The 24,031-nt window shown below is 37.5% G+C and overlaps 2 protein-coding genes across 2 annotated transcripts; both read right to left on the bottom strand.

The window, feature by feature from the left end:
- Nucleotides 1-829: 829 nt before the first annotated feature.
- Nucleotides 830-16,328, bottom strand: tmem201 (transmembrane protein 201). Its single transcript, XM_042491463.2, has 11 exons — nt 16,102-16,328; nt 15,145-15,265; nt 14,813-15,007; nt 14,532-14,711; nt 12,985-13,349; nt 12,697-12,897; nt 7,855-8,075; nt 6,531-6,593; nt 6,128-6,415; nt 5,785-5,913; nt 830-3,529 (listed from the first exon to the last, which is right to left on the bottom strand). The coding sequence occupies exons 1-11, from the start codon at nt 16,245-16,247 to the stop codon at nt 3,432-3,434; spliced, it is 2,007 nt and encodes a 668-aa protein (XP_042347397.2). The 5' UTR covers nt 16,248-16,328; the 3' UTR covers nt 830-3,431.
- A 1,187-nt stretch (nt 16,329-17,515) lies between these two features.
- Nucleotides 17,516-18,919, bottom strand: foxl2l (forkhead box L2-like). Its single transcript, XM_042492316.2, has one exon. The coding sequence runs from the start codon at nt 18,822-18,824 to the stop codon at nt 18,027-18,029; it is 798 nt and encodes a 265-aa protein (XP_042348250.2). The 5' UTR covers nt 18,825-18,919; the 3' UTR covers nt 17,516-18,026.
- Between the last annotated feature and the right edge of the window lie 5,112 nt (nt 18,920-24,031).

The raw sequence follows: 24,031 nt of genomic DNA, 5'->3' as shown, positions 1-24,031 counted from the left end.
TTCTCTCTCTCCCCTTTCAAATAAAGGTGAAAAGCCAAGAAAATATTGTTAAAAAATATGAGTGCATCTCAAAAGTTTTAAACTCAAAATAATTGAGTTATTTATCTAAAATCCACAGAAGTCTTATATTTGTCAGAAATGCACTTATACCTTCATATCCACCGTGTCAAATTCAGTCTACCATTGCTATGGCAATGTTTTAGGTGTCTGACTTCCCTCAAGCGTTCAATGCAAGCTCAATGATGCAAACTTTCAGTTTACTGAACGACTGCAGTGTTCAACAAAGACACTCATCACAAGGACTAAACACAAGTGTGAAGGGAAAGAAGCTGATGATTGCAAAGAGGGAAACTAAACAAAACCTGCCAGCATCAATTTATTTTACACACATTATGACAAAATTGCCAGAATAAATGTTGACATTGTACATTCCTGCAAACTATGGATAAGTTGGCAGTCAAGTCAGCCCTAATAGATATCCAAAAATGTTCCATTTCAATTTAGTTTTATGTTATAACAACACTATGTTAATATGGGGTTAGGTTTGGGGTCCTGAACTCTTATTTAAAAATACCTGCTTTTGTTGGTCTCAAATACTAGTCTGTTGATGTCTGTTGCTCTGCAGGCATCCCACTTTAATGTGTCACGCCATCCAACACCTCGCCCTCTTCCTGATGACAAACGCTGCTCATACATGACATCTGAAACACATCATACATAAGAAAACATACAAATGTAACACATCCATGGTTTGCAGAAATGTACAACACTAGCTGGGCTGTAATAGCAGATTTATGTAGCTGGATAAACAGGAGAAACGCAACACATATTTAACAATAATTAGGAAAAACACTTTATTAAAAAAGTATGGGTCCACATGAAACACATCAGTGTTGTTCAGTACATTCACACAGACCAGCAGATGCTGCAGACAAGCATTTGCTGAACAAAGTGACATAACAACCCTTCAAACCCTTTTAGTGCGAGTACATAAATAAACCTTTGATTTAACTTAATGAAGAAGTGAAGTCCAGAAAAAAAACACACAACATACTTTCATAACACTTTAAATACAAACTCAAAAATAAATTCATTTTTTCATTAACTACGAAATTAGGTTTGTCTCATCAGGAAAATTCAAAACAGTTGATTTACATTTCAACCTGTACATGATCTTTCACTGAAAGAGCATTCTTCAGAGAAGAAATAAACATACACCAAGGTACACATCAAGTACAACTACACGAGTCTGTATACAGTATGGCGAAAGGTTCTAATACCTTTTAGCAACTTTTATTCATTATAAGGTTGGGTAACACTTTATTCGGGATAGTCGAGTTTTTAGTATTATATTTCTAACATTTCAACAGCCTATTCAGTTAAGTGAATTGTTCAAAAAAATATTCAGAGAATATTTAGTGAATTGTCATAGAAATAAACATCTACAAAGTGAAACCGCTGAATTATTGAATCTCATTCACTAAAACAATGAGATGTTATAAATACTCTGCTGGCGGAATATCCAAATAAAGTATTACCTAAGGGTGTCTAACGATAGTTTTTCTGAACTTATCATTAGAGAATTCCCAGTCATTTAGTGACTTTCAGTAGCAAGTTTATTTTTCTCAGAAACTTAATTTCACATAAGTTTCTTTAATTATGATTCTGGCTCAAGATAAACAAACTCATTTCAGTCATCACAGATTCAAATTGTAGTAAGTAAGCAGTAAGTGTCTGAGAAAAACACATAACCCAGTAATTCTTCAAAGAAGATAAAATGTTTCCCCTCAAAAAATCAAGTGTGGCCATTTAACAACATTCTTCCAAGTGAAAACAAACACCCAAAAGCCTACCATAAGTTGTGTTTTTACATGTGAAGCAAAATAAGTGAACTAACCTGTTTATATACATCTTACACATGTCCAAAATGTACAACTATTTTTTATGTTCAATACACACACACACACACACACACACACACACACACACAATAATAAAACATCTTCATCTCTAATAGAATAATTTCAAACATTCAAAATACAACACAACCAAACATAAAGAGTGAACAGATTCAGAAAAAAAAACACGTGCAAACTCCTTCCAATTTAATATGTAGATGTTTGACAACAAGTTAAATATAACTTATGTATTACTTTACAGCTCAGTTGTAAGTAGGGCTGGGCAATATGTTGATATCATATCAATATTGTGATATAAGACTAGTTACCGTCTAAGAATTTAAATATCGTATAATAAGTGTTCTCTTTTCCTGGTTTTAAAGGCTGCATTACTGTAAATGCAGTACATTTTCTGAACTTACCAGACTGTTCCATTATTTGCCTTTTCCTTCCACATTAATCATTATTAATCAAAAATCTCAGTGTAAAATTATTGTGATATTTGATGTTCTTCATATCGCGCAGCCCTAGTGAGGAGTAAAAGTCACTGGGGGCCTACATCTGAATCTTTGTGCCATTTTTAAGCAAACATCATGTAAATGTGAACATGATTTCATTTTATAGATTGGGAAATAAAAAAAATATATATTAACATTGCACTTGAGCTTAGGAGCATTGCCCTCTTCAAACCAACCTGTGAAACGGAGATAACGGTGAAAAAAACATTTAGGTGAAAGAGAACCATTTCTATAGTGACCGATTGTGACATGTCACCGTGGTATGAGATATAAATAAGCATAATATTACAAATGGTGACTGTAAACTGTATAACAAAACATCATTACAGGATAGAGTTTGACACACCACTCTTTCCCAGATGAATATACAAAGAAACACAATGGAAAACGCGTGCAGTGAGATTATGACATTACAAAGTGAAAGTTTGTACAAATTTCCAAAATGGAAAAACTTAATTATACACCACAAATGTTACATGCTGCTTAATGTTTTGTTTTTTTTTTAAATAATCGTTTGGCTGTTGTAGAGAAGCAAAAGTGTTTATCCACTGGGGGAGGTAATGCACTCATCACCATCAGTATTAGACATGAACCTCTGTGTCCGAGGATCAACTTAACAGTACATGTTTATTGCACATTTCACAGCATCAGTGCAAGAATTGAGCCTTTTAAATCAATTACACATGCACCTGCGTTCATGTAAGAGGAGCAGTGATGCCAAAACAAGGCCAGATCAAAAAGGAGAAAAAAAAACATTAACCACAAATCACAAAGAAAACCACCGTTTTCTCGTAACTCCAATCACATGGGAGGTATGCTGTTGAAAATCTATCAGTTGACATCTGTATTTTCACTAAGCACCAGTGAGCAACAAGTAGCCTGAAATGTGATGATCTCTGGCATTGCTGAATAACTGCCAGGTCCACAGACATGACAGGGATGTCAGAGGTCAGAGGCCAGAGGCCGACTCACTCTGTGCAGGTCACAAGAGAACAGCAGCAGAATCACCAGCAGTTCATCTCCAGTTATGGTACATGTAGAGGCCGGCGAAGAACAGGTTGGAAGTCAGGCTCACCAACAAAAGTCCTGGCCAGAGAAGACTCTTAACAAATCCTGGAGATGTCAACGCAGAAGAAAATTAGTATCATAAGAATTGTCATTGTGCATCACCTATCTGACATGAAGGTTTTCTATTTTGCATAAAAGGATAGATGCAGGGAAGGTTACAAAAAGTCTGCTGTGTTAAAGGTTTCCAAAAAGCAGAGTGGCCGATGAAGATTGGTAAGAGAGGTGATGAGGAACTTGATGTTGACTCTGGCTGAGCAAAAGAAAGGCTGCATGGGGAAACTTCCAGAAAGACAACCATCACAGCAACAATAGGATTTATAGCAGAGTGGCCAGACAGAAGCTTCTCCTCAGTGAAAGACATAGAAAAGCACCTAAAGGACTCTCAGACTGTGATGAACGAGATTTTCTGCACTGATGAGCCAAGATTAAACTGTTTGACATCGCCATCTGCCCAAGACCATCCCAATGGTGAGGCATGGTGGTGGTAGCATCATGCTGTGCGGGTGGTTTTCAGCTGCAGGGGTTGGGGAACTGGCCAGAGCTGAGGGAAATCTCAACATAAGTATAGAGATGTCGTTAAACGAAAACCTGCCGCCAAGTACTCAGGACCTCAGACAGGGCCGAAGGTTCATCTTCCAACAGAACACTGACCCTAAATGTCTTAGAGACGACTCTGTGAACGCCCCTGAGTGACCCAGTCAAAGCCCTGACTTGAAAATTGAACATCTCTGGAGAGACCTGAAAATAGCCATCCACTCGAGGTCACCATCAGGCAGAAAATCCTCAAATACAGGTGTGCAGAGCTCATACCCAAGAAGATTCAAGGCTGGAATCACTGACAAACTTCTTTCATGCAAAAATTATGGAGGCCACAGTGCTTTTGGTAACATTTAATGCAGCAAACATTTTTTTTAGTCATCCTCCACAAAAGCCTGTCTCTGAGATCTGCAGGCAGTTTCTTGACCTCATAGTTTGGTTTTTGCTCTGATATTCACTGTCAGCTTTGAGACCTTTTATATAAAAGGCTGTGAATTTATCACAGGTGTACTCCAATCAAGGTGTAGACACATCCTGACTAGAAAGAGAAAAAGGAGGCACCTGGGATATAATTCAAGTGTAATAGTAAAGGGTCTGAATACTTATGTCAGTGTGATATTTCAGTTTTTCCCTTTTTAACACATTTGCAAAAATTCTAAAATCCTGTATTCGCTTCATCATTTTGGGGTATTAAGTGTGGATGGACAAGGAGAAGAAATAATGTAAACTGCTTGAGCATAAGACTGCAACTTAAAAAAAGAAATGTAAAAAAGAAGAAGTGATAGGTGAATTCTGGATGAACGCTTTGCTTCTAAACCAGGGCTGTAATGGTTCATGTAGCAGGACCATCCCTGGGGTACTGGGCTCATGTTCTGGTGCATGCAGCCGTAAACAAAACACACAGTGTGTAGACTGACTCATGTTATGAGGAACAAAAATTGAGAATTCAGACCGGAAATTAAGCCGTACGCCGTTAGCAACACATGTTATTGTTAGCACAACAGGATTGGTTTGTGAGTCAGTCTAACAGGCTGATCACCCAAATGATTCATGTTTGGCTGCTTTGAATGTTTAAATATAGGCAATGTGAACTGAAACTAGTCAAGGTAATCGTAATGCAAAAGTTTTATTTTTTAATTATTTAATGGATTTTGATATTAGCAGTTATATAGCCCAAGTAATGCTTTTCAGTTTCATAGCCTATTTTGACCTGTTGCCTTTTGGGAAAGTGGTTGTTCAGTGTTATACAGAAGTGTTTGAAACACTCCTTATTCTCATAGATATATAGATAGATATGAAGGAATATTTTTGTTTTTGTTCCTATTTTTGCCTATTTTAAATGTAATTACAAAGACTTTTTTTATGTGTACCCATGAAACTTACTTCTCTAAAATTTTGTGTACATATCTGTTCAAAACCACACTTCTCCTTTGCCAAAATAATCCATCCACGTGACAGGTGTTGCTTATCAAAATGCTGATTTCACAGCATGATTATGTCACAGGTGTGCCTTGGGCTAGCCACTTTTTTTAATCTATAGTGCTCTAAATGTACATAAACATGTGAGTATTGTTTTAAGACAGACTTGACTGAATGTGAGCCGATCCTTTAAAATGTCAAACAAGGCCTACCATTTTATTTATAAAGGTCTAAGGTCATGACACTGTTTAGCATCCAGTGAAAAAAAAGGAGTGGGACCAAAATTAAATGTGATTTCTGACACAACATCCATCTCCCTGTCATGTTTAAATCATACTGGTTACCTTCTGGAGGAGGGGTGTTCTCAGGTCCCTGCGTAGTGGTGCCAACCATGCATGCGGAGGACTCAGAGGAGCTGCCTTGCTTCTCTTCCTCTTCAATCACACTGCCGTCCCTTAACAAAGAACTCAAATCTGCACAGCAATGGAACCACTTAAATCAACTTGGATTTATTGATGAACATTGATGAATATGTCTCTCTGTCAAGCCGCCATATGTAGGATTTGAGAAAGATTGCCATCTGGTGGTGATATCACAAATGACACTAAGGTGTACTGCAGTGCACGTTGTTAATAACCCAAAAATTCAACTTTTTACTTTGCACAATTTAACCTCAGCTGTACTTACCATTTTGGCTTTGGAAGGGTGATATGTCAGGTGAAAAGCAGCTGCTGTAAATGGAGGAGGTTGACTTTACATTGAAGTGGGATGAAGACACAGATGGGGACATGAGCGCGGGTTCTGGCTCCGTGGAGAAAAGCCGCAGTTTCCTGCCGCTGATGTTGAGGCGAGCAGGGCTGATGAGGGGCCGCCGTCTGGCAGAACTTGAACTGGATGTAACTGACCCAGCTACTGAAGGGGTTGGAGAGGGACCCGGGGATGATGGGCGGCTCCCAGAAATCAGTGAAAAATAGTCTGTGGCACAAAAGAGAAAAAAAAATGTAATTCAATCAAGTGCTTTTAAAGGGTTAAGACCTGTTTAAAATAGAGTGTTGAGTTGAGATCACAAAATCACTACAAGTTTAAATACCTGAGGGCGGAGAGTCTTTGTATTGTGATGCTGGTCTGCTTCCACTGAACAGGTAACCAGAGTCTGAAAATAAACACATAATAGTCCACCATTAACTACAACCATGAACCAGGGCTCTCCTCAGACCTGCAGAGAGACAGCTCTAAATAAAAGCTAATGTGTTGTGTCTGATAAACCTTGAATTAGGTAACTTCACATGGACACATTTGATTTTAGAAGTTTCTGGTATATGGTTGGGATCTGTCATGTTAATCTATTAATTTCTGCCCCCTAGTGAGAAAAAATATAAATACATCTAGGGCTGCAACAATCCATTTTCACTATTGATTTATCTGGTAATCTAAATTTTCTCAAATAATCCTTTGTCAATAAAAAGGTCAGAGTGGCTTAAAAAAAAAGTTGATTACAATTATTAATACCTAAGGTGACATCTTCCCATATCTTGTTTTGTTGAGATAACAGTCCAAAATCTATGAATACTTGGTTTACTATTACATAAGACAAAGAAAAGCAGCAAATCCCCATGACTGATAAGCTGGAACTAGATGATGTTAGCTATTTTTTGCTTGACATGTGACAAATGAGTGATAGATTTTTCAAAACTGTTGCCGATTAATTTCCTATCGATAATTTGATTAGTTGAGCAAACATTTCAGCGCTGAATGCAGCTTTAAATTATTGATTTTAAAGCTGCATTTAGAACAGCTTTAAAGTAAGTGGATAGTAGGTGTAGCATCATATTACAAAATGTTAAATACACATTACGTGATTTCATCACACAATATAAAAAAAACCCCAGCTAAACTAATCAGCCAATATTACCTTATTAGAGATATATTTGTATCTGCATGCATGTTTGCCAGTAAGTACAAACAGTACTGAAAGGCCAATAAGAAACAATGTTTCCATTACATAGTTTGCCCTGCAGAGAGAACTGGCAAGGTTTTATTAATCTGCACAATGTTCCTTCAGACAAATCTTTTCTAGAAAACCTACTGAGGCTTCTGTATCATATCGAATATAAATCTGTTTTGCATGCAAAGCAAGAAGCAACTCAAGATCGAACACATTAGACGGCTAAGGAAAGCCATGCAACAATATCTGTTGGCTGAAGTAGGTTGTATATTCCTGTTTGACCCAGTTTAAATAAGTGACCAAGTACTTGAAAAATAATTCGCACAACACCAAGTTTTTTTTTAGCTATTAAACCACAAGTAAATTACATGGCACCAAATGTGATCAGCGCCCCATGTTAAGATTGAGCCAAATTGGGTTTTTTTTTCAATTCTTACGGAATATACAGAATTAATCATTTTAATGTTACCTGTCCTTGTAAGGGAGGGGATGGTGCCAAGACAGAGAGCTCTGTTGAGGCGCCCGGGCAGAGAGGAGGGGGAAGCCTTGCGCTCGCGAGGACTCTGCTGGCGGTTGATGAGCATGGAGAGGTTGGGCGGCGGGGTGGGGACAAAGGAGTCTGCCAGGTCCGGAGAGAGCAAAGGAGGCTGGCTGCAGAAGGGGGGGACTGCAGAGCTGCCTGCAAGGTATCTGCAACACAAGAGCAATGGAACGGTCTACTACCTGAAATCAAAGTTATAACAAGACTGTCAAAATGTTTAAATACTGAAAAAAAAGCATCATGTGTTTTTGTGCAAAATGGTAGCGTTCAAGGAGATGACTCCACACACAGAGCATTACAACAGAGCTTTAAGAACTCTGGATTTTCAAAAAAGAAAGTGGTCTTCCAATATGATTTCTCTGTTCCACAATGTCAATATACACCATACATGACATTAAAAAATAATCTCTGAAATACATATAAAGGCACAAGGAATGTCTGAATCCAAAAGGTGCACAAACTTTGTACCATAGAGCCCTGATATCCAATTAATATGAGCACTATTAATGGCAGCTGTCACCGAAATGCTGCTGCAGCTGTTGGACAACATGCAGCAGCTGACAGCTCGGACAGAACAAAAGCTGCATCAGAAAAGCTGCTCTCCGATACAGCTCAACTCTCTCACATTTCCACAACATGCAGTCAGTGGCCCATCATTATTTCTCAAAGAGGTTTATATTCCATTGCAGATAAGCTTCTTATTAAACAAGTGAGGAGAAACATACACAAGTCGGAAATACGATGTTTGTGTTGAAAACAAACAGAGAAGGCAGATCCATTCAGCAGTTGTTTATTACAGATCATGTACAGTAAAGCATTCCTACAAAGTCTGCAAACTGGAGCCTGACATTAAAAGAAAGACACCCGATTTCAACATGTGAGCACCCAAAACGCAGTACGTTTTATTGGGTACCGTATGTATGTTTGTTGCAGGAAACCTTTCAACATGGACGGAGCTCAAATTTTGAGCCTACAGCACAATATATAAAACACATGGTAAATGATCAAATAGAGATATAGTTCATTAGCTTATTTATAGTATATCTTGAAATAGCAAATTATTGCTTCAATTGTGTATAAAGTATCAAGATTTGGCATGTTAACCTTTAAATTTTTATGCCTTTAGTGTTTCTGCAACAGACACGCGCACGCACACACATTTAGTTATGACACAATCTTGCTACAAACTGAATATCCATACAGTGCGGTAAAAACATTAACATTCATAACTACATTAGTAAAAAAGGAGTAGACCTACATCTATCACTGTTAAAACACCACAAAATGTATTTGTGGCAATGGTACGATGCTACAGTTGAATTTGGCAGTTTAAATTAGCAAAAAGTACCAAAGTACCATAGAAGTTTAACTGTAGTGCTTCTAGAGTTACATGCGTGACACCATTGGAGGTTAACAGTCATACAGCTTAAAAGGTAGAAACAGGTATTCTTTAACAAAACACACACATACACACAAATAACCAAATACTCAGGCTCGATATTACTCATACATTATAGTGTAACAAACATGCACACAAACATAAATATTTTAGCACAGCATGTAAAAGTTTGGCAAAAGATAACACATTATTAGATATACCTAACGTATGCAAAAAAATATGGTAGAGATGACTGGAATATTATATTTAAGAATGCACATACAACAAGGTTCAGACCAGTTTCCGTGCAAGCCCATAAAAATTTGAACATGTTGCAAAATCCTTCTCTAGCACACTAAGGTTTTTGGCTATCATTATTTCATCAGGGTGGAGAACAGTTTTGCAATGGGCTTTAATTCTGATAAAATATTTTCTTCGTCAAAAGCCTAAAATGCTGCTTGTCACATGATTCAGCTTATTAAAAAAGGTATAAAAAAAAAACCCAGTCCCTCTATGTAATTACTTGTAGATTCTCTGGCACGATGACTCAATATCGATCTCAAATCCCACGCTAGAGCACTATATAGCACTGAATTATTTCCATTACATTTTTTCAGAGGCAAATCGCAGCTTTAAAGCATGGAAATTACCCTGAATGAGTTGCAGTTAATACTTTCCTCATAAGCTAAAAAACAACGTCTTTAACATGCGACATGCTACTTAAATTCCACAGTTACAGTACTCTATCAAATACAGTCTACAAACACTCTACAGCTAATAGTTTGTAATACCTTTTCACATCACCGTCAAATAGCTATACCCCCATACATTCCAAAAAAGTAAAATAAAATGGGTTGGCTAAAATAAATTCACAAGGAGGTAAAATGTTAGCGCATGCAACTAGAACGTCCATCAGTGTTTTCAATAAATCAACATGTTAGGATGTTGGTAAGTTGAGTAAGTGACTAGAGGCCTGTTTACACCAACATGCATGTTGGCAGATTTGGTCACAAGAGAACTGTTCTAAATACAAGTGTAAATGAGCACTAAGATGCGTCGTGATCCAATCACTCAAACCACTTGCCAAGGTTTTCTGGGATGTATTTGACCACATATTTTTTGTAGTGTTAATGCTAATACCTCCTGATGCATCGCCAATAAGAACTTCAGAGCAGGATGTGATGGTTGTTTTGATGATTGCGGGCTAACACTATACAACTTGTACATTCAAGGATAAGTCAGATAAAGTGTTGCGTGACAGTCCATCGTTTTGTCCTATGGAAGGAGACGGTTGAATTCTGCTTACAGATGTCTCCAGCTGTACTGACACTACTACAGACTTGACTGGCAAGCATGCTAGCATGCAGCTCAAAAGAGTGTGGACGAAATAACTGAATGGGGCTTTGTGACCTTCTAGTTTAAGTGATACAGGTAGTTATCAAAAGTGGTCAGCTGGAGACTCATGACAGACACAGGGGGGAGCGGCGATGTGTCTTGATGGTCCACTTATATTCAGATCAACGAAATGCATGTTTATACTAGGTATGAACAGGCTCTAAGGCAAACAGGTAAGTGCTGAGAAAATCTAATATTTTCAGCTGCACATATTAATGCATTGTGTTCTTTCTTCTTGCTTGTTTTATTGAAATTTGGAATATGAAAAAAAAAAGAGTCTTAACACCTCACTTGAGCCGGACTTGAAACTAATTTCTTAAACTTACTTTACAAATCAAACCATAACTTTGATTTTTACGTTGTGCAGAGAACTTGCTCGCTGTTGTAGTCTTATTTCACACTTGAAAGATTTACTGCCATGTAGTTGTGCACTGATACAACAAGGCCATCACAAACTACTACTCAGACATGATAACCTCACACAAATGTCGAGACAAGCATCTGCCGGGTAGGCACTATTTTAAAGCGTCAGCTTTCGACTTGGCAGAGAGTAACAAAAAAATAATTAAAATGTGTTATACAAGGCAGAATGTTCTGCAGGGATTACTGGTTTACAGTGAAGAAAATGCTTAATTTCAAGGGAGAGGAAAAAAACTGAAGCATGATCAAAATGGAAATCACAGAGGCACAAGATCACAACAATGCAGACGGTAAAAGAGCAGCAAAAGGCAAGTTTTTTGGACTAATAACAGAATTTTTGGAATGCATATATGAATTAGTGACTGCTATTCCCAGGCAAGGGTTGACATTCTCAAATTAGCACATTAACGTCTACTGTTACATCGATCAAGAGTCAAAAAATTTGTACGCAGCGGCTGTCAGGATGAAAATGCAGCAGCAGCCACTTCACTACAAAAACATCACACAAACGGAAAAACACCCAGCTCTGCCTTGAAAACTGACGACTTGCTTTAGCGCTGATGTTGTTTTCCTAAGAGATTCCTCACAGACATCAGTTATACATTAACAGTGGCTTCAAAAGGACTTGCGATGAACACTTAATAATATCCAAGGACATTGTTTGTTCAGAAATTGTAGATGACGGGGCACACCATAGGAGGGATGCAATCAGAAGAAAGCCGCATCTTGAGAATGGCCTGTAGTGTCTTCATGTTAGTACTTGATGCAATGAGCTGGAGTTAGTCAATGATTATCAGCCCACAGCTACACCAGTGTTAATAAATAAGTACATTCAAAATGCTTTTAAACATTCTAGCATAGTGTAGAATACATAGATTAGTTTAGTACTAGTTCGGTAGTTAAATGTAAAAATCACATTATTGGCACAAAAACAGTTAGTCTATCACACGTTATAGTTAAAAAGGAATTATCAGTGTAATCAAAGATTATTAAAAAAGGATGGAATTGAGAGGCACAATATCCCACGAAACACTTTCGGTAAAGTCTTATTGTAAAGAGTTTTGGTGACTAATGATATTCAATTGTATTCTCAATCTTTCCTTTTAGATTACATGATTCCTGAGAGACTCCCTTGTCAATTTCTCTCATTGAAGTATCCCAAAAATAAGAAATCTATCTTTAAGTCATAGAGAGATCTGTTACTAATCACAGAGATTATCATCTTATTTTTGTGTATAAATACAGTTTACCACCTAAAGATTTTTTTTACACATTACAGATGTTGATGTGTGCTTGAAGGTGAAATTTTAGTGTTTTTGTCACATCATGGGCCACACACACAATCCTACGTTCCACGTGTCATATACTCGCAATCATTCACACACAGCAGTAAAAGAGCAGGGTTATGAGTAAAAAAACTGAATTAAAAACAGCTTGTTCGTTGCCCTTTTTCATGGAACACTTATAGATTATGTTCTGAACGGCTTCTAATGAGAACAAACCTCTAACGGAAAAAGGACTCTTTACGAACTCCCATGTTTCAAACACAATTTGAATATTACTGCTCAGATTCTGACCTTCGATATCTGGCTCTTCTTGGCCCCAGTGGTTTGCGAGTTGCCACAGCAGCGGCAAAGCTGACTAGGCAACAGAGGGAGACGGTACTGAGCTTGGCTATGTCCATCCAACCCAAGGTATCAGTCAAGTAGCTCTCAGCGAGGAAGAGGCACAGGATGAAGAACCACAGGACAGAGGACACGGCATCAATTCTCCTCAACCTGGAATTGTAGCAAAATATAAGCATGCAGATTGTTTTTGCTTAAAGTTCTCCTGGATTTCCAAAGGCAATTAGAGAGGCTGCTTACCTCGCAGGTCCTGCTAAGAAGACAGCAGAGAGACAAGTCAACAGGCCAACAGAGACTATAACCAGCTGGTTGTCCTTTCCATGCTGCCACACCAGCTTGGCATTTTCTATGGCCTTGTCTGGCACCAGCTCCAGCAGACCCTGCCACACAGGAACACCTCCGCTGCTTTCGTTGTTGGAGGTGGATTCATTCTGGGGTTTGGGCTTTGGAGGAATGACTCCACCACTTAGTGTCTGTGGGCCACTAAGCGAAGCAGGCTGATTTGGCAAGTCACACAAAGATGTAGCAACTAGGAAAGCACATATCAGGAAGGCAAGGGCCCGTAACAGAATGACACCCGTGGGAGAAGACACAGAATAGGAGCTCTGTGGGAGAGAGAGGATGCTTTCAGTGTGAATCCTGACATTTTCACAACATGTGGAAATCAATAAGCCACGCAAAGACTAATGTGGACATATTAAAATGAGATCAGGCAACAGAAGGCCAATTAAATGAAACCAATTGAAAACACCTCTTTTGGCATCAAAATGTAAATGTTCTGAGGGCTTAAATTGTCAAAATGTGTCAAAAACACATTATGTATTTAGGACTATAATTACTACTGGCGTTGCAGAAGAAAACAAAACCCCTCTGCACTCCATAGGCCATATTGTTTTTTTAATAAAAAATTGGCAATGTCAGCATCAAGTTTGAGTTAGTAATTAGAAACCAGATACATGCAGTATAAACAGACCAGATCGATGGGGGTAGTTTTTATTATGTTATAAGATGAAATTGGTAACACTTTTACTATATTTAATTGAGGTGGCTTAAAGTCATGTACAATAAAATAAAAACATACACCAGTATAAATAACAAACTAGAGTAGGAATGACAGACCAGGTATTAAAAAGTAATAAGTTATAACAACTGTGGACTTTTCTTTTTGGTTCTGAAACATGTTAAGTAGTTGAAAGGAATTATAACAAGCAAGAACTTAATGACATTTTTGCTCTTATATCTCAAGATAAACAAATTACTTTGATTATAAGTAAGAAATAACAGACCATCATAATCGAGTTTAAATTTGGGCAGCTTCCTTTTCCCAAGCTCGGGGAGGAACTTCATAAATACATACTTGATTAGGTCTCTCTGCTGAAAATGTGTGTGATTTACAAGCTGCTATGATACTAAACAATGTGAGATTATCTTTTCTTAAAAAAAAACTATAGTTTGTGTAGATTTTAACTATGATGATCACCTCAGTGAGTATATAATGATTATGAAGATTTTGTACTCAAATCTCCCACTGAGCAACAGTGACAGATTCATTATTTTAATTATCTGACAAAATACAACAGAACTTTAATGCAATTTATGTACATGTTGTTCATTGTTATGTGTAATACACTGCTCTTAAAAATCATGTATAATCATTTGATTTACTTTTTGGCTGAAACGTAAACACTCCACAGCATGTTGTTACCCATCAAGCCTTACTGTGTTCTAGGTAAATTCATTCATTCACACACTCTGCTTGCCAGTTTTGGAGTTTTGATAGCACTGACCTTTACGAAGCCCTTGTCTGATTCTCGGCTGCGTCGAAGCTGATGGTTTAGGAGCACAGTTCGCAGTTGACGGTTTTGATATTTGAGGTAGTACTCCACTGCTGTCTGACACGGCCGGCATAACTTATAGGTCTGCTCTAAGTGATGCTTGTAGGCATCAATTTCCTCATCGTAGTTCTCCTACAAATGAGACAAAAATAATAAATGTAGTGTTTACACTGGTTAGTCATGATAACAATGACGACAGCATTGTAGTGAATAGAAAAGAACGAAGTACATACATCATCCCTTGGGATAAATGTGCCCAGCTGCTTGATCTTTACAGTTTGGTTGTTGTTGCACCTCCTGCAAAGCAGCATCTGACAGTTGACCCACTGCTGTGTCTTGGGCGTCTCAGATGAGGGAAGGCTACCAGACACTCCATGGTTCAGATGCTCCATGTACTGAGCTGGAATAGGTTTGTTGTAATCCCCATTCTGAAAACAAGTTCAACACCAATAAACATATATTTTATACATTTTACAGCACAGGCAAAAATAAAATAAGAAATTAATTCACTGCAATTTCCTGACATGTTAAAATAATTCACGTGTCATTCACTTTTGGCACCTACCTCTTGAAATCCATTGTACTGGTCACAGTTAGGGCAGTCCCAACAGTTCCTGTTCCCATAAGGCACCACTGTATTCTCATTACAGAACCAGCAGTTCACGTTTGCATGGGTGGGCTTCTTTCTGTAAATAAGACATAATGCAACATGATTCTATCAATGACACCTAGTAATGTATTTCTAAGGTCTGTTTGCCAGCAGTGGGATACAGTACTACATCAGTCTCCAAGTATAAATTGAGTAAATGGAGTACAAAGTCAATTGAGTCAAAGATCATGTCAATCTGCAGTGTCAATTTGCACATCTTTTTCTTGCACATGGCTTATTTGCACATTTTATTCTTCCACTCAACCTCACTGCATTCTGAAAAATATAACTTAAGCAAATTTGATTAATGTATACGGGCAGTAGTATGTTCTTATGGACCTATTTACTATTTTAGTATTAGTGTATTATAGTATATTCATTACACTGTGTAGACTAGCTACTATACATATGTCTATCTAATACTTACAGACTATGCTAAGATTTATTATTTTTTAATTTGTTATTTTGATACTACATAAACAAAATCAAAACAATCACGCTGAATCAATATTTTATAGACTTATGCACACAGTGGCTTCCAAAAACAAAAACTACAAAGTGTGTGCATTCAAGTAGTTAAACTTACTAACTTTATCTTAACGGTAAAAGTTTGAAAAACAAAAAAAAAAAAAAAACTAAACGCTAATAAGTTAGTTAGCACTACGGCTAGCACAGTTAGCGCTCCTGCTAGGGTAGCTAAACAGACGACTCTTGAGAAATAGGAAACATATTAAGACATTTTTGTTGGCAATGCTATAATTGTTGGACTGCATCAATTTTGAAAAAAAATGCAAGTTTTAACATTGTTTGCTAACTTGTACCGACGTGAATCTAGCTAAAAACATACGCCGCAGTGCAAAACCTTGAAGTTACCTGTTAGCAATTTTGTATATCAGCGCTCCACCGGCGACAACCGCCGTAGCTCCGACTCCACTGTACATTAGCTCAGGATATTCCAACAGAAGCTGATTAAACGCCTCCATTTCCAATGACACTGACGACAGGTGAGCTAATAACATGAGAAATATAATGTTGTTACGGTGCCGCAAAACACGGCGCGAGAGCGCACGCGGTAAAAGATCCCCTTTTGTTCACGCCCATATAACGGAAACGGAACATGCGTAACTTCCCGGACGCGTTCCAATATTAGTTATTCATACCTTCTTTTCGACTGTACTATTCACTTAAACCAACCGTGGTTAAACTATTGCACGGATATAAAACGTTTTCTCAATATGTTGATTGTTTTTGGTGGAAGTATTTTTTAAAATAGAAATGAACCAAACCTTTGTTTGATTCCAAGCACCGTGCAGTGTAGTAGTAGGAGAGCACGATAGTGTTGGAATGCGGGAGGGTACCATTTCATTTTTATTTTCCCTGGCATGGTTTATTGTTGAAGAAGTTGGCCTTTAACCTTTCACACAGAGTACATGTATGTATATGCTGTCAAGAAAAATGATCATCTGAAACATGAGTTTCTGATTTAGCTGAATCCTATAACCTAAACTATCATGCCTAATTCAATTATTATGGCTATTGCTGGAAAGATAATTGTATTTGAGTATTTCCATTATTTGCTACTTTATACAGTTGCTCTGGTGCAATTCAGTAAAAAATGTACATTTTTTCCTCTACTACACTTATTTTACAACCAGTAACATTGCATAGTCAGATTAATATTACAATAATAATTATAATCTATAAATAAATGCATGATTATAGGTTAAAATCTAATTTTTTTAAAAAGTAGATTACTTAAAATCACCTTCACCATGCTGCATTAATGTGACATAACCACTAATACATCAATAATTCTATTCCAATAACATACTATTATTCTAAAATGGACCATATTGCATGATGAGTAATTTTTCTTCTGGTATTTTAAGTTGCCCGAATTCTAATATTTCTGTACTTTTACTTAAGTAGAATTTTTGAATGCATGACTTTTAATAGAGTGCCTTGTTTCTGGTAGGAGATGAGTAACCTATCTTATCCACCAGTGATCATGGAGGGAGACTGATATACGCAGGTTTTGAGGACAGTCCATCTGATCATTTCAACAAAGCTTATATAGAGAGATAAACTACGTGTAAGCTCTATGCATCAGTTACAATCATCATTAAAGTTTACATAACAGGCCAACCCCTAAAACTTTGACTAAACTTAAAAGTAATAACTTTTGCATTGGCTTAAAATGAAGTAATAGATAGAAACATCAATAATAAATAGGCTAGTAGAGGAGTAAGAAAACTAATGAAAATATTTGATGCAAAAATAACATTTTATTTTAACAAACATGATGTATTTTACATCGGGTAAACATTCACAACAGAATAAGAAAACTGATCAGTGCTTCTGTGTCACCAACTGTTGCATAGTAGCTCAGAGAATTAGATCTAAAAGATAAAATAAATAAATAACATAGTTGCAATATTACAGGCATTTTCAATAATAATAATAATAATATTGAAACAAAAAAGCAATACAAATGTAAAAATGTAAAAAAAAAAAAAAAAAAAAAAATAAAAATTTTTTTTTAAAAAAACACTTAAAAAAAATAACAAAAAAAACACAAGTTTGTTTAGTTGCAAAAAAGCCTAATTCTCAAACAGAATGGATATAAATTAAATGTTTGCATTGCACCTGTAACTTAAACAGCTTGTTTAACAATTAATCAACAACTTTACACCTTATTAAACTCCCAAACAACTGGACCAACAAAGTATGACAGCCTGTAATGGTGAAACAGATGAACCTTGAGTCAGTGAACTGGCCGTCAGTGGTTGTAATAACTCCTAATGGTCAAATGAATAAGCAAGCGGCGCCTCCGCCTGCCGTGAGTAGGTGCTGAGCGGCGGGTAGTTACACGCCACTGACACGGTGCCTCCGCTGGGGCTCATGGGCTGGGTCACTCCGCCGTAGGGGCAGCCGTTGTGGGGCACCAGCACGGACGGGTGTCGGTGGTAAGCGCCGTATGGCGAGTGACGGAAGTGGGAAGGCGAGCAGTACGAACTCACCGGGCCGCTGGGGGACACGCTGCGGGGGTGTCCACTGATGACCTGTGTTGGGTATCCGGTCGGCTGGGACAGACTCCAGGAGTTTGGACTCACATAAGGCTGAAGGTAGAGGGGCTCGGGATAGTCCACGGAGTTCCCGGTCAGGTACTGCACACTCGGGGGTCTGTAGGGTCTCCTCACCCTTCTCCGCCGCCGGTAGTTACCCTTGTCAAACATGTCCTCAAAGGCGGGATCCAGCATCCAGTAGTTGCCCTTCCTGTCCACTCCGGTCTCCCTTGGCACCTTAATGAAACACTCATTCAGAGACAAATTGTGTCTTATACTATTTTGCCATCCTTTCTTGTTCTTCTCATAGTAGGGGAACTTGGAGATGATGTAGTCGTATATTCCGCTGAGCGTTTGTCTCTTGTCGCGGCTGTCCTTAATGGCCATGGCTATGAGAGCCACGTATGAATACGGTGGCTTCACCTGCTGGTCTGTCGCCTGTGCACCTTCGGGCTCAGACGGGGGCGAGCTGGAGCTGATATTTTGCAGCTTTGCTGCATGTTCGGTGGGGGACTCCTCCGATGCATCCATGGCTCAGGTGTCCGCTGCTGCGTCCTGCTGAGGCTAAAAGCTGCAATTGCGTCTGACAGAGTTAGCGCTGTGTGATTTTCCGCAGGTGCAAACACTCCTCCCACAGGTACGGAGCGCTGCACTTATTCCCTTCTTTCATCTCGCCGTGTTTCTCACACTGTTTAAGTCACAGTATGGGAAACAGCGCAGTTTTTTGGGGGGGGGTCACAGGGTTCACAGGACTGTGATCAGAAAGAAAGTATCAAAATGTTATCACTCCGGAGCAGGACGATCAAAGCCTATGTGTCCCATGTCTGTCCATATATTGTATTTGATGTTCAGTCTATTTCTTTTTTTTTTTTTTAATCTTTTTCATTTACAACAGATGACTTTACCATTGTAAAGCATTTTTATATATTTATTTAACATGTGACATATTATGCACATAACAGAAATTACTAGAAATTAACGAAATTACTAGAAATTAACTGAGGATAGAAGAACTGACTTAAAATGCACCATGATGTTTCTTTCTTACTTTCTTGCAGCATCTTGAAAGTGAATGTTTTGATCATATCTTTATTATTATTATTATTTTTCTTTCTTTTTTATTAAGGACTTTTGGGGCTCTGTTACTGACATGATGATAAGGCACTTTGCACAAGAAATGCAAAGTCAGTAACAGAGACTTCTTGCAGAGAATTTTGGTTTAGGGCCCCCCTGAGCCCTTGGGTCCCTGGGCTTGGACACGGTTGGGCTGTTCGGTAATACACCCATGAGTTTAACCACTTATTAAGGTACAGTACCTGACCCGTAAGTTTGCAAATGACGAAAACAAAGACCTTATATTAAAAATTGTGAAATTAGATTAATTAAATTTCATGTTGTGAACATGCAAAATATTGTTTTTTTTCTTTATTTATTTTTGATGACATAATAATTTATTTGTTGATTATCTTTTTTTATGATTAATCTGAATCTGCCAAGTTATTGTCAACTGAAGGTATGAATGCAGTGAAGTAAAAAGTACAATATTTGTCTCAGCACTGTAACAGAGTAAAATCATAAAGTTGCAGAAAATGAAAATACTCAAGCAAAGTACAATTACTTTAAAATTGCACTTGCACAAGTGCTTTATTTAACAGCTTTATACACATCAACTCAGAGGCACACGATAGTTGGGTATTTCCAGCACTTTGTATACGACAGAGGAGTATTGAGACCTGCAGGTATCAGAGCACCAGCATACCACCCACATACAGTGAAGCATGAACAGCAGGCCTGTCTGTCCACCGAGCATGGTAGATAATGATCACCTGCTCTCCGCAGACAGTCTGTCTCCCCTGACTGATAGGGAAATACAGATCTAAAAAAGTGAGCAAGCAGTGGAAAGGCAGCTTTGGCAAAAATTAGAGGGCATTTAGGGTTAACCATTGTTATCACTGTCAGGGTATTAATTGAAGTTACACTGAATAACTATCTCTCTTAAACAATGCATAATTAATTTTTTGAAAATTAGTAAGATCAGGGGCTCTGTGAAAACCCGGCTCCAGGTTGTCAGTCATTACTTACTTATTTTTTATTGAGGAATCATCACGTACACACTGAGAAATGTGTTGTAAACTTGAAGATCCCACCATATCCAGCGACATGAAACTTGCCATGCTGACATTAAAAATAAATGCATATAATAATACACAAGAGTTTTCTGCTTGCTTTAATAGTGCAGTCATAAAGAATGTCTATTAAACAATCCCCACGTTTAAGCCAAAGTAAAAACTGCTTCTTTTATGAAATCAGTGTAGAAATATTGAAAAACAGTCTATCACTGGATGTTCTTTGTGATGTTAAGAACCTTTTCTTTTTGGAAAAAAAAATCTGAAGTTCCTTCTCTGATTTTTCAGGGTTTTTTTTGATAAGTAATGAAAGTGAGCAAAAGAAACTAGACAGCCCTATGTCCTATTTCTCACAGAGAAAGCTAGATTTAGCTTCTGATATCATATGAGTGAAGGTAGGCGCCAGGCTAAACACAATCTGTGCAGTTGTAGCCGTATGAGACTGGAGAAGAATGCAGCAAAACAGCCAAAAACAAAGATTGTGAATGCTGGGTTTAGACATCAGGAGAAATGAAGAGCCACAGTCCTCGAGCATCCTCAAACAGCTCTCAAGTCCGAACCAGAGCAAGAAAAAAGGTTTCAAGGATGTGTTTGAGAACTGCAGCTATTTTTTTCAAGTGATGCCTGGCCTTCACACTTAAACTGATTCACTGAAGTTGACTATAAAATATCACGGCTGCACTGATCTAAAGCATCACGTTTTTAAAAGATCTTTCTTTTATATTTCAATACAGTGCATTCGTTTTATTAATCACATAAAGCCTTCTCTCTCTTTATTACTTCATCAGTTGAAGCCCTTGAAGCTCAACTCTAAACTCAAAGGATTATCAAGGTTCAGGGACAAGTTTGTGTTCTCTGCTTAACTCTTTCTAATGGAGAGCTATTGCAAAGATGCTACTCCATTGCTTTTCCTGAGGAGGACGGCAGACCATAATGTCAGTGCAAAATGTAATTTAATAACTTGTGTTTGACTAACAAAATAATCATCTGAAAATGTGCAAATGTTAGTAACTGGTCAGAAAGAAAAATTATATATAGGAACTTGAAAAAGCCGATGTGTGCAGCTCCTTAAGAGCTGTTTCAGGCTGTTTATTGCAAAATATCTCTATGTGGTGATATGTGTAATGACATGATGATATCAACATGTCATTATTTAAATTGCCTGTAAAAAAAATAATGCCATACTGTTAATCAGTTCAGTAACCTTTGATGTAGATGAGAATTTCCAATAAACTATGTAAAGTATTAATCACTAACACTTTGCATTTGTGCAAGCAATTCACATTTATGCATTTCATGCAGATATATAGACTTATATGCCATGAATATAACATTTGACAGGAACACTGATAGGTATGTCAAGATAATCTGCAACTTTGATACTGTTAAATATATCACGTTGGAGGATAATTGAAAATGAAAATGTTTGATGGTCACTTCCAAAATGTGTAATTCTTTGCTAATGTCCTGTAACCCAATAACATAAAAATCACCTTTTGAGCAGGAATAATGTTACTTTCTTCAGATGAATAGGAAATGTACTGCTTTATCTTTATTATGATGCAATTAAAGGCAGATTGTACTGATATTTTATTGAGGGAGATCATCTGCATTCTTGATTAGTGTTTAACAAAAGCATATTCACTGCTGATTTCTGGCATTATGTATCCCAGGAATTATTAGTATTAGAAATATGTTTGTTACTAAAGGGGACAGTTAATTCATCTTGTGTGATAAATAGCACCACACTTAAGAGGAAAAATATATCATTTTGATTTTGCTGGTTTTACTGTCCCTTTAAGTATAGTTTTGAAATACTGGTACTTGAATATTTCATTATGTTGTGACACTTTATGCTCCACTTACTTTTGCATGGGAAATATTTTACTTCCCTATTACATCTGAAAGATCACTTGCAAAACAGATGATAAGTTCAAAAATGCTGTTATGTTGTGAAAGTAGCAAACACCACCCTCACCAACAATGCACCCAATGACATTTATTCCTGAACACGGCAACACTGGGTTATTCTTTCTGATGTTTATTTCTTAGTATGTATTTTACAGAAAAAAAAGGTTGTTGCTTATTTGTTGTGTTTTTTCTTCTAATGCAGCATTTTGACATTGAAGTTTTGCTTGAGTTACCAACAGTCCGGATGAGCACTTAAAGAAAAAGCAAGGACTTTCGACCTGCAACAATCAGGAATTTCCCTGCAGTCATACTACAAATACCTTTTATGCACAGATGGTGACTGCACAGCTGCAGAACTCCTCTTAACAGATCAGGTGGCTCAACACCTTTGCTTCTCTTCTTCCTGTGCACTGACATAGGTGTGTGTGCTGCTGAAGTTGAGGCAACAGGATACTCTGATGTTTGTAAGGGAGATGAGTGACGTCCGGCTGCAGACATTTTCTCAGCTCCTTGCTTTAAAATGTTTACACTTCTGGCCTCACAATTTAAAGTTTATTATTTTATTTTATTTTACCCTTATTTAAGTCCAGTTGAGATTAACGATTCCTTTTTTAAGGGAGACCTGGCCAAGACAGCAGCATAAAAAAGTGAAAGACGAACAAAAATAACCACAATATAAACAATTTAAATATTTAATATGTTGAAATATTAAAATATCAATGCACAATGACAAGTACCAGCTGATTGATTCACTCTTGTACTTATGAAAGCTTTAAAATCAGGCAGAGAGACCAATTCTCTCAGTTACAGTCCTAGCACTAAAACAGACAAAACTAACCCTTGAGATCTCAGACTATAGTGACGGTTAAATCTCTGTCCATTCAAAGTGTAAATGTATGATTGGAGTTTACCCGAAAAATACCGTTGCTTTGTCAGTGATTTCAGACAAAGGGCGATATGTGACGATTTTAGGTAAGAACGTGTTGCAATATGCAACACCGATGACTGAGCCTATGAAAGGTCAAAGACCTCCGACCAGCCCTGGAGTAAAGCATGTAGTTATGAGTGAGGGCTTTACAATTTGTGACAAATCTCAATGCATTATGATATGCAGTATCTAACATGTACAAGCAATGTGCCAATGTATTGAATACAAAGATCACTGGGTAGATTAAGGTCCTGATCATGTTTATTACTAGTGACTTTTAAAAGTACATTTGGTGTAAATCAAACAAAGTAGTGACTTCTCTTGAGAGAGAGATAGTTTGGAATAATATGATGTATTATATCAATTAAACATTTACAGTAGGTCTTTTTCCACAGCAAACATTTTGACTTGTCATACAAGGAAATGCACAGGTGTTACTAATAACAATAACTGTGGCTCTGTGTTATTCAGTGTCCCACTGAGCCGTGACAGTTAGACAGTGAGCCAGCATGCACAAGGCAGTGACCTCATTGTTTACAACTGTGCTTTTGTAATGTGTAAAAAGAACTGTAAAATCTGTTTTACTACCTCTCATCTGCTCAAAAAAGACAACAAATACTAGTGAGATATGGTGAATGATGTAAACGTGGCAGGTTATTAATGATTACATTGTAAAGATAAAATATTTAATTTTGATGAAAACAAATAAGAAGCTGTAATATTAAAGCAGAATTTCAAATAGTGATGTGTGACCAGTTACAATGGCTGGGACA

The sequence above is a fragment of the Plectropomus leopardus genome, chromosome 9 (genome assembly GCF_026936395.1).
Source record: "Plectropomus leopardus strain MGB_pleo_1.0 chromosome 9, ASM2693639v1, whole genome shotgun sequence".
Taxonomy (NCBI): Eukaryota; Metazoa; Chordata; class Actinopteri; order Perciformes; family Serranidae; genus Plectropomus; species Plectropomus leopardus.
This window is presented reverse-complemented; position numbering and strand designations above follow the sequence as displayed.

Coding starts and splice junctions, on each gene's coding strand:
- tmem201 (XM_042491463.2), bottom strand. CDS start 16,247: ATGTTATTAGCTCACCTGTCGTCAGTGTCATTGGAAATGGAGGCGTTT. Junction 14,712..14,812: donor CATTTATCCCAAGGGATGAT/GTATGTACTTCG, acceptor TCTCATTTGTAG/GAGAACTACGATGAGGAAAT. Junction 6,416..6,530: donor CAAAGACTCTCCGCCCTCAG/GTATTTAAACTT, acceptor TTTGTGCCACAG/ACTATTTTTCACTGATTTCT.
- foxl2l (XM_042492316.2), bottom strand. CDS start 18,824: ATGGATGCATCGGAGGAGTCCCCCACCGAACATGCAGCAAAGCTGCAA.